Source organism: Bidens hawaiensis, unplaced genomic scaffold, assembly GCF_021521415.1.
Source record: "Bidens hawaiensis isolate Kalapana, Puna unplaced genomic scaffold, B.hawaiensis_p1.1 tig00006086_1, whole genome shotgun sequence".
Taxonomy (NCBI): Eukaryota; Viridiplantae; Streptophyta; class Magnoliopsida; order Asterales; family Asteraceae; genus Bidens; species Bidens hawaiensis.
Window position 1 is genome coordinate 934,222 of NW_027491405.1, and position 12,035 is coordinate 946,256.

At 31.3% G+C, this 12,035-nt stretch overlaps 1 protein-coding gene across 1 annotated transcript; it reads left to right on the forward strand.

Moving 5' to 3' along the window:
- The first annotated feature begins 3,376 nt into the window (after positions 1 to 3,376).
- Positions 3,377 to 6,776, forward strand: LOC143631525 (transcription factor bHLH95-like). Its single transcript, XM_077100275.1, has 3 exons — positions 3,377 to 3,703; positions 6,106 to 6,522; positions 6,684 to 6,776. The coding sequence occupies exons 1-3, from the start codon at positions 3,377 to 3,379 to the stop codon at positions 6,774 to 6,776; spliced, it is 837 nt and encodes a 278-aa protein (XP_076956390.1).
- Positions 6,777 to 12,035: the final 5,259 nt, after the last annotated feature.

The window sequence follows — 12,035 nt, forward strand, 5'->3', positions numbered from 1 at the left end:
CAACTTTAATTTAATCAAATTTCTAGTATGGTTTTTTATAATCTTTGTTCTTGTTATTATTTCGCATTCTATTTATTCTAATAAGGTTATTATTTATATGACCAAAGTTATATTTGTTCATAGTATGATTCTCTTAATAATGTATTAGTTGATGATTAGTTTGAAGTGAAGATATATGCAGATTAACAATTCTTGTTTAAATTTTTAAACTCAATTTTTTTATCAAAGTACAAACTAAATCAGAACCTAATCATTGGTAATGGTTCGGTTTAGTTGGGTTTTATTTAGAAACAGTTTAGTTTTGGTTTTTGACGACAAAAAAAACATGTAAAGTGGACTCATTGTTTAATTAAAAAACCATCAAAAGCAAACCAGACACACTTTTGCATAATTTGTTTTACTTCGAAAACTATAGCAATATGATAATCAAATTAAAGATAATAAAATGCTCGTTTTTATGATGCCATTTATTTTAAAAAATATTAACGTACGAAAAGGTTATGACCGTTTAAAAACCGTGGGGGTAGTTGGGTTAAAAATGAAAATAAAATAATATATATGTAAAAGACCATGGACCAATTGTGTAATTTTAAGGGATGAAACTTGTAATTATTTTGAAGACATTACAAATACACGTGAGATTTGCTGTTATAATAACATTTGTGCCCCTTATTAATGTTGTACCTCATGCATATTTGGTTGTAAATCCCTTAATCCAATCGTCTTAATTTACCCTTCATTGGTGCATTATATATAGTATTGATATGAAACCAACAATACACGTGGGCAAAACTATTGGAGAATGTACAACATGATTTAAATGCTCATATAACTCAACATCAAACCACCAAGGCAATACGTATTGGACGAAATGAAGGGGCAATTTGCGAGTTGGGTGAGAACACCCCCCCCCCCTCCCGGGCAAAATGTGGGGCGATAGGGGGGGGGGGGCGAATACCTTTTGTCGCCGTGTTATGTTGGAAAATAGTAAAAAAAATAGTTTGACCGTTGGAAACGATCAAAATTAAAAAAAACAAATTTAATTTAAACAATATATATACATATACCCTTCTTCTCCAAATCCATACTCATTTCATACACTACACACAACCAAATTCTTCAAAAATACAATAAAAATGAATCCTGAAAACAACCCGAACCAACCGAAACACCCATTCCCTTCTTTCGAAACACATGCCGGGTTACACGAAGATGCCGCATTATTGCAACGAAAACGAGTTGAAAAAATGCATGAATATTATGGATATTAGTTTTTTTTTTGTTATGTATTTTTTTTAATGTTTCTTTTTTAATTTTAATGTATTTTTATTTAATTATTTAATTTAATGAGTTTTTATTTGTTTAGTTTAATTATTAAAAGAAAATAATAAAAAATGGTAACGTAACACTGGAGGGGGCTACAACACCATTACACCCTAAAAATAAATTCCAACACTTTGCTGACTGGGCGACACGTGTCGCAATTCGCCCAATTTATCGCCCCTCCGCTACACATAGCCTAATACATAAACAATAAACTACATATCAATTTAAATGCTCATTTAACGAGTGAGACGCTGTATGATTTCTATCCAAAATGAATGAAAACCCAAGGCACAATGAGATAGAGAAACCCCTATTTACCATAATGTGTGGTTGTGTATAAGTCTTTCTTTTTATGCGTATGCGTGCATCCTTACATTGTTCACATTCCTAACATAACCAATCCAACCTTTTACTTAAAAAACGATTTCTGTCGCTTCAAAATCAAGACAACCAAACTAAGCTCAAACTTTTGACTCATATTAGCATCCCAACCCAACTCAACTTTTATAAATAATTATAACTTATAGTTATTTTCTTATTTCATAAAAAATTAGCATCCCAACCCAACTTTAATAAATAATTATAACTTATATTTTCTTATTCCATAAAAAATAGAAAATATATTTACGTTAATATTCCAAACTAATTAAGATCATCACATGAACTTTATCTTTATAAAAAACACTAAATTCAGGAGTTTTATTGTAAAGAACGGTTTTATGGCACACCTCTAATCCATCATTACATATTTTTGTAAATACTTGTAGTCATTGCATATCAATGTGTAACGATCGTGTCTCACAGTTGTGATGATCACATTCTTAGCTGTCTAAAAACATAATTAAGAAAAATAGATGAGAACAAATATTATTTTTACGTACACGGATCATGTGAACAAATGTATTTTTTTAATTTTAATACAGCAACATTTAATACTATAGATATTTATTACAATAGTAATAATTATAATGATAATAATGCCGGGAATCATGTTTTTATATATTTATGGTAATAATTGTTATGAAAATACTACAAAATACAATAAAAAGATATGGTTCATTAAATTATACCAGAAGCATATTAATTCAAGTATAAATGATATACATAAAATATAAAGAAATAATACAAATCACTTTTCTTAAGAAACATAACTTTTAACATATATAACAAAATTATGTATTTACTGTACTAATAGCACCGGCCTTCCATCTAGCAATAAGAGCTAGCATCCACCAAATCTATACAAATTGTTGTATCAATGATGCATCAAATTCCAAACGTTTTTCAAAAACTCTTATTTTTTTTATACAACACAAAACCACCACAAACCCTACCCACGGACATTCCACACAAGCAACCCCCACGATGCCCTCGTTTGCCATCTTCTCGTTTGCCCCTGCCATATCAACAAACTATCCACAAACCCCGTATTGTGGAAGTTCTAAGCACAATTGTAAAGTGTTTTATATATACACCAATTTTATGTTCCTGCCGGTTTAAGTAATTATGTATGGAAGAATAACCAAACCAATTAGCATAGAATATATATATATATATATATATATATATATATATATATATATATATATATATATATATATATATATATATATATATATCATTTGATATTATTTATTATTATTATTATGACTGATTAATTCATGCATCTTTCTAATCATACTCTTAAACCTACACCTTTATTCAATATGACTTGAGCCCTCTATCTCACAATAAGTTACACATTAATATCACTAGGTTATAAGCCTTTTAATAATAATTAATTATTACTTGAGAAGTAGAAAACGACCATGGCTTAAGGCATTTTGGGCTCCACTAAAGGAATATATCCATACATGCAAATTTATCATCTCGTCGATTTTACTAACTTAAGTTAATTCACAAAACACGAGATAGAGTGTCAGGTAACTGCTATCCAGAAAAAAGCCAATTTTTTCTACTCAACATCTTCTTTAACACGCCTTTATTTCTTAGTTCCTTAATCTCTCCTTTCTCTCTGTCTCTCTGCATTGCATACATAGATCAATCAAACATGGTTGAAGGGGCAGGCCAAGAAGGGTTTTTCTGGGACACTTATCCTTGGGTCGTCATGCCTGGCAACTCTAGTGGCCGTTCAAGTGGTGGTGGACAAGAAGTGTCTGCAACAGCCATTGGTGGTGGTAACAAACAAAATGGCGATACCTTAGGGATAAAAAAAGAGATCAAAACCGAGGATGACACCGAGGTGAGTCCTGATAAGGGAAAAAGAGAGGTTGTGCCAAATGACCATGACTTGCATATTTGGACCGAGAGAGAAAGGAGAAAGAAAATGAGATATATGTTCCATCAACTTCATGCCTTATTGCCTCTCCCTCATAAGGTATCAATTTAATTCCAGAATCTTCATGTCTATTATTTCTTCTTTCATTATATGTTCTCTAATTGTCACATTTGAAATCTTTAATATATGGGTTCTATATGTAGTCTGTCATATCAAATGATTTTATCTATTTTCACCATATCTTAATAACAAATTAAACCACAAAACAATTTATAATATGCACGTACCATCAAAAATTCAAAATTCATCTTTGCTGGGTTCCTCTTAAGGGTGAAATAAAGATGATTGGATCGGTAAGTGACCCGTCAATAATCTAAATGACCATAAAAAAATTTACTATCAAAATTTCAAATTAAAGTTGATGTGGGTATATTAGGAAAAATATATAACTTCATCAATTCTATCTGATGTTGAGCAAGTGCTATTTAAGCTCGTATCTAGACAAGGTATATAACTGATCGACGATGAATCCCCCTTCCACATTTATAGAATAATTATTAAACTAATCCGTTATTTTTCTTATAAATGTGTATTTACCGGATTCAGTTTTTCTCGAAGTTGCAAATCCGTTATTTAAAAAATCGGATTCAAAGTTGTTTCAGAAAGATGTCATATGCCGTAATAATATAAATCCGAGATTTAAGACCACAGATTCTTCTAAAGTGACTTTTTGTGTTTTTATATGTTATATGCTTGTATTTGTTTTTTGTTTTTTCGCTTTTTTTTTCACAGGAAAGATGATGCATAGCGCCTATTATTTGTTCACTTAATTTTGTAACTGTTTATTATATGAAGTTTGAGAAATATTGGCTATAATGATATAATTATAAAAATTTAAAAGTTTTCCTTTATAGGTTTTTAATTACTTTTATACAACACATCAAATATTTTTTTTTATTTTATTTAAAATTGTAGCATGTTACATGAGTTTAATTAATAATTTTAAAAAATCATTAAGCACCTTAAATATGTTTTAGAATTGAAACACTTTTAGAAAAAATGTAGACTGCATTTAGTTTCACATGAAAATGATCTTTTGATCAAATAATCAAATATTTTTAAGATCGATTAAAAGCAAAGTTTATATCTGCATTTAAAAATATATATATTTTTTTGTAATTTTCTTGCCAAAATGACTAATACCAATTATGAAAAGCAATAGAAAATTAAGATAAAAAAGCTTTTGCTTGTCCATCTCAAACTAAAATCGGTGCCTGTAATCTGATTAAAGTTATAAAATTTGTATTCTGAGTGCTTTATATTTGTTGGAAGTTTTTTAGATTACCATGTCAAGTAAGGTGATGTCTTACCGTTAAAGAAATGCTGATGTTATTAGTATAAATATAAGTTACTAAAAACTCATTATGAAACTGACAAAAATATAGTTATTGTATATGTTCATATAAATGAGCTAAACTAAGGCTATGAATTATACTCTAACTCATCTTAACATCATATAAGCTCCACATCATTTTTTCTTTTTCACTCCATGTCATTCCAAGGAAATGGTTTAACCCATTTAACTCCATCTCTCTCCTATTAATATATAACTAAAATAAAAAATCAATTAGTAATTAATACATAGTAAATGCATATTGTTTCTTTTAACCCGTTAAAAACATAACACATGGGTCTTTTTAACACACTTAACACAAGTGGGAAGTGGTTTAATCCATCTTTAAAGTGTCATGTCATTTTAACCTTTGTAATAATTAGAGTATACCCCATGATCTAACAGTTTTCTGGTTAATTACACATTTTTAAGTGTATGTGAGTTAGATTGATGTTTTTTACACGAATTAATGAGTCATATTTAGGTTATACAGTCCAATCCATCATCCCTCTAACCAGATAACTAATATCCTTGAACATAAAAAAGTATAATTTTATATAAATCAATTAAATAAATTAATTTTCTTCTCATTGATAAGCATTCACCATACATCTTATTTTGTATTTAAAAACACAATTAGTTATTTTTCTTTTCTTAACGGCCAATTAAAAGGTATATATTATAAACGATAGACAAATTTAACTAAAATATTTACAGCCACTAAATCACACAAAACACCGATACATAGTACATACACAGTTACAAATTAAAACCCCGCCAATCCTCCCACGATAAACTACCCCACCCTAACCGATTCTTAATCTACAAAAGTCCAAGAGACATGATCTCCCCCCACATTCTAGGAGACACAATAAGCTAAACAAAGCGTTCAAAAATATTAACTAAAACCAGTTTCTCATTTAAGCTTCAGTATTTACTTCACAATTTAATTTCTTGGATGACTGGCCGGGTAGCTTCACATTTTTCTATACATAACAATTAAGCAATTCAAGAATTGTAATTTCTAAGGGATTATTAAAGCAACTTAATGACTCCATAGATAATATATGACTTTGTTTTCTTAATATAAATTACTCTCTTATTTCAGGCGGACAAAGCTACAGTAGTTGATGAGGCAATACACTACATCAAAACCCTGGAACAAACCCTTCAAAAGCTTGAAACAAAGAAGCTAGAAATGCCCTATGGTCCATCCACCAAAATCACTAGGGAGTCGTTTTTAGCCGATCTGGGTTCCTCATCCGGTAACATTGGGAAAGTGTCAGCATCTGGCTCCACCTCATTATCCTTCCCATTAAATTCACCCAAAGTTTTTCAAACATGGATTTCTTCAAATGTCACATTAAACGTGTGTGATAAAGATGCGCAAATTGCCATTTGCTCAATCCGCAAACCTGGGCTACTCACCGCAATTTGCTTTGTGTTGGAGAAGTACAAGCTAGAGATTGTTTCAGCTAAGATCTCTTCTGATGAATCTAAGAGCTTGTTTATGATTCATGCCCAAGTAAGCAATGTTTCACTTCTCTCTCCCTTTATTATCAAATTAATCTAAAATGTGTATAGTTGACAGGGTTATGTTACTTGGAACTTACTAAGTGGTGTGTATGTTTAATATGTCTTATACATATAACGAATTTTGTTTCCTTTTTTTGCGATATTAATTAGGCATATGGTTGTGACAAATTTATGGAGAGTTTTCATTATGATGAGATATACAAGCAGGCTGCATCAGAGATAATCCACTGGGTTAACTCTTAATCATCCTAATTCTTGAAAAGGTTCTTTGGTGATCTTCGAAAGTGCACGCTCGCTGAAAATATATGATTTTGCGGATCACCATACATGTTGATGAGATGAACTTGTTCCCCGTTACTTTTTCATGGTCATGGTTTTTCTTTTCTTGAAATGAGACCTTGAGTTATTGTATTTTCAATAATGAATTTCTGTTTCTGCTTACATTGCAAACAAATCTTTAAGAAAGTACTTATTTTACTCCCATGCTTTTAAATCATATTACCAAATGCAAATTCATCGTAGCATTACATTTCTTCCTTGGCTTGCAGGCATAGCGAAACCATGTTAGTTAACACTTTGTTTTGAACGACCACTCACATACACTCATCATCGATATCTTAGGTGAGATTTGAACCCTCGAACCTCTTAATCTCCCTAGGAAGTTTTTTTGTTTCCACGACCACCTATCGTACTTTTCTTAAAAGCCGTATACGGGACATAAATTGACTCACTAACGCATTACATGTTCCCCAGTTCTAACCCTAGGAAGTTTTTTTTGTTTCCGCCACTACCTATCGTACTTTTTCTTAAAAGCCGCCGTATACATTACATGTTCCCCGGGTCTAAGTCTTAACACAATATGTTGGATCACGTGTTTATTATGTATGCGCTGTAGGCTATAAACAATTGCGTCTAATTATATATTATAATGTTCCCGTGAAATAAATTAATCAATTTTAGGATGATCACGGCCCTTCAAGTCTTTAACTTTTGTTCTCAACCATTAAATACCCAAAATTTCTTTTAGAAGCCATAGTTTAGGGAGGTTACACACTCTCATATGCTCCTATACTTACCTTCACACTCCTGCTTTACCAACACCTCTCCCTCATTTGTCGTTTTACACAAACATCAAACACCGCTCATGGTATTAGGGTTACGTCACTGATTTTTTTTCATTCTGAGTCATCATCGAATGTTCTTCATAAAATCACAGACCATCACCGATTATCAGAATAAAGCATCACCAAATCGGTTCAAAGGTGTCATCATCTCCATATCATTTATTTCGGTCTTCTTCTTTTCATATCTGGCGAAGAGTACGTCACCCGAGCACGTATAAAAGGTGCTTTTTGTGTAAACTTTATTCACGTGATTGTTGTAGAAATTAAGAAGTTATGGTGTGTTTCGTTGATTGATCTCACTGATATTGTTGGGGTTGATATGTATCACATGGAGAAACAATCACATATTATTATAGCTAATAATTCGTTGCTAATACTCATTAATGATGAAATAATATTGGATTGGTAGTTGAATAACGTCTGTGATGAAAACAAAACCATATTGAAAAGATATTAATATGTGATGTTCCCCCTTATTTATTATTTTATGTTTGTATTTATACCTTTTGGTATTGATAATATGCTATAAAATCATGCTTAGAAAAAATAAAATAAAACTAAGCTATAGATATTAAATGATTAAAATTGTAAAAACTATAGTTTTACAAATTAAATGTTTTATAAGTTCAAATTTCGTTTTCCAATAGAATATTCATACGAATATGTTGTGTATTCTCACACAATTTTTTCATAATCATTGACGCGCCTACTGATTTTATAATTATACATGTAATATACGAAATTACACAAACCCTAAATTAATAAATACCGCATTAATATATTAAATATGGACAAATCCGTATATTTTAACCAATTAAATGCTATCGAACTAACCAGACATTTTGCACAATAATAATTGTTTGATAAATGCATAATAGTTAAGAATGGTTACAACGATTATGGAAGCTGTGATAATAAACAAAATAAATTTATTATATTACAAATCAATTTACATAACTAAATGAATATCTTATGAAAATATATATTAGTAGTATATATTTGATCTCATTCATGATTCATCGTTATAATTATTATGTTATTAGAAGTGAATAAGTTAACTACATAAATAAATAATAAATAATAGCAACAAAAATAATAATGGAAATGAGAAATATTATGAAATCAATTAGCCAGCTATATGATCTCCACCGACATCCGATCTGGCTTGCACACCTCCATCTTGGGGTGTGCATGGTTCGGTTCGGTTGTTAGCATTAACCCAACCTGACCGATCGATTATCAGTTCGGTTCGGTTAATTTCGGTTAATAACTAATATCAAACTTGGGCTAAAATTTTGCTTAAAAATACATGAAATGAATGTTTAAATACATGAAATTAATGCATAACTACATGAAATGAAGGTTTAAATATATGAAATTGAGATATTAGTACATGAAATTAAGATATAAATACATAAAAATGATAGTATTAAACTGTTAATGCATATAATACATGAAATAGTAGGAAAAAATGCTTTAAAATATTAAAAAATCAAGAGTTCGGTTCGGTTAATTTCGGTTAATTCGGTTTTCGATTATATCAGTTCGGTTTCGTTGATTTTCGGTTCGGTTTCGATTAACGATTCTGTTATTACTCACCCCTACCTCCGTATTTCGTTTCAAACTCCCAAAATTAGCATCTGAAAGTATAGGATTTTGACTATCTTTTAATGCATTAGACTACCCATCCAACCGATTCACTACCCATAAAATCCTTCCAAAAGTTTATTTATTATCTCCATTCACCACCCTCTGTTCATATTCAAGACAATCGGAGAGACCGCCGCCAAAAGTATTTAAATCAAACTTTAAATAAATGGCTTGATAGCACTGTTAGATAATCGATAAATTATAGTGTAAATTATTATTAAAACAATTATTTGTGCATACATATTTCATTAGCTAATGAATGCCATCAAATCTTAAGGCAATACAAGAATTCTGAATATACCGAATAAGCATGTTACAATAAATATTTGTAGGTTATTGTGACGTTTAATCAAGCTTAAGTCTTCTTACGGGTATCGCGGTTCACTTTAAGGTACAGATTATGTGGTATTTGAATTAAATCAAATATTGTTTTTATCGATCGCATAGTGTACGGACTTCGTGATCTTACACTTGTAGCATCGTACCGTGTCATCGCTCGCATAGTATATGGGTTCTTGAGTCGTAAATCGTGTTATAATTATTGAGTGGTTTCATAATATCGTTTCCCGTTATTAAATAATTTCGTTTCTTTATTTATTACAAATTGTTCGATTGATCATCGTTGATAAGTCGAATTGTTATACATGCGATAGAATAGATTTTATTGCACTCATTATTGCATGTTCCTAATTGACCATTGTACATTGATTGACTGTTACTGAGACATATTAAATTGACATTGACCATTGGTATTTCCTTTTATTTGACCTCAATACCCGAGCATTTATCCACCTTTGGGGACATAGGGCGTCATCAACTGAGGTGTAACATCCTAAAATTTATGATAATAAATAAAATAATTTATGTTCGTTTGTCGTGTGTTAATACTTAACTGAGAATTTAATATAATAAGGGGTATGAACTTGGATAGTTAAAGATGGAATAAAGGGTGGGATAGGCCTTTAGGTCCATGGGCCTTGGAGAGTATAAATACTCCCTTAAACCCCTCTAAAACCTTAAATCCTCATTTCCATCTTTCCATAATTGTCTACACACTCAAAACACACACCTACCTTGCCATAAACTGCCGCGAGCAAGAAAGAGACATCCGAGATCAAACGAACATTAATTCTTGATAAAATTTTGATATACAAGCTAAATACAAGATTTAAAGTCCATAACCAAGCTAACCGTGACCTAACGAACACGTAAAGGTATGTTCTTGATCTTTAAAATTTATGTTTTTATGAACGGTTAGCCATGAAACTTAAACGTAGAGTAGATCGGGTATAAACGAACCGTAAAGTAGCAAACTTGATGTTAAAATGGACTTACAAACTTATGGACATGAACGGCTCGTTTAAGAAACCCTAGATCTAGTCTTAAATGTTTCTAGCCATAAAGGTTCAAACTTTATGGTTACCCGGGTTGAGTTTTGGCCGAAAATGGTTAGGGAAACATTTATGAGTCCATACCGAGCCATGACAAGGTGTTAGGGTTAAAACGGGTAAAGATAACGATAATAAATGACCAAACCGTGACCTAATATTTAAATAAAGTTCAGCTCGTTCGCTTACTTTTGGAATTCGCTTAAAATCAAGTCGATCACTTTATATTCGCTTACAATGAAGCAATCGCATACAATGCTCATTCGCTTACAATAAGGATTCACTTACACTAAGACTCGATTACATTGTGCTGGTCGCATACATAGAGCCAATCGATTAAATTGTATACTCGCGTACACTGTGATACTCGATTACTAAGGACAAACTCGATTACAATATATGTCGCTTACAACTATACTCGATTACACTGACAAGTCGCTTACAATCTTATAATCGAACACAATCATAAACTCGATTAAAATTTAAACTCGCTTACAACTTATAGTCGATTACAATGAGCTTCAACGATTACATGAACAACCTGGTCACATACAATCATATGTTGGATTACAATGGCCATAATCGCTCACATTGATAAACCTGAATACAAGTATAGACTCGCTTACATTATCGTTCGAACACACACGGCCTATCGATTACATCTTAGACTCGATTACAATCTTAATTTGATTAGAAAGTAAACCCGATTACATTACTTAGGCTCTAATGCACTATACATATACGTATAATCACTTACATGCACACGATGGAATACACTTGGGGACCCGCATGCATGGTGTAACCTGTGTGTTATACACACACACACACACACACACACACACATATATATACATGAACCCACAATGTTATGCATTAAAAGAACATAAGGAAAGAAAAAAATGATAAAGAAATTGGTTACCTTGTATTCAAATACCTTAGGGTTTAATGAATAAAACATTCTAAGTATAATGTAATCTAAAATGAGATCATTAGACTATAAATGCAATTAGGACAAGTATTGATTCGTGTAACTTATATACAGTTAGCAGAGCACAATTAAAGAAGGTATTAACAATTAACGGAGAAAGAAACAGGATCCAGGTGAGTTTCTAGCCCCATTTCCTTGTTATGTTTTTTGGGCTGTGTGCATACTCGATGTGATATTTAATACACTTACCTTAAATGGTAAGTGTATGCCATGTATAATTTATGTGATAGATATTATGTTATTAAGTGTATGCCATGTATAATTTATGTGATAGATATAATTTGTCGGTACGTAAACGATCCTCGTATATTGCACGTATTGACAATGGAGGTATGTATATGAAAGATAAATG

Excerpts from the sequence above, each read along its gene's own strand:
- LOC143631525 (XM_077100275.1), top strand. The coding sequence starts at position 3,377 with ATGGTTGAAGGGGCAGGCCAAGAAGGGTTTTTCTGGGACACTTATCCT. Across the intron at positions 3,704-6,105 it reads TATTGCCTCTCCCTCATAAG|GCGGACAAAGCTACAGTAGT; the intron begins GTATCAATTTAA and ends CTCTTATTTCAG. Across the intron at positions 6,523-6,683 it reads TGTTTATGATTCATGCCCAA|GCATATGGTTGTGACAAATT; the intron begins GTAAGCAATGTT and ends GATATTAATTAG.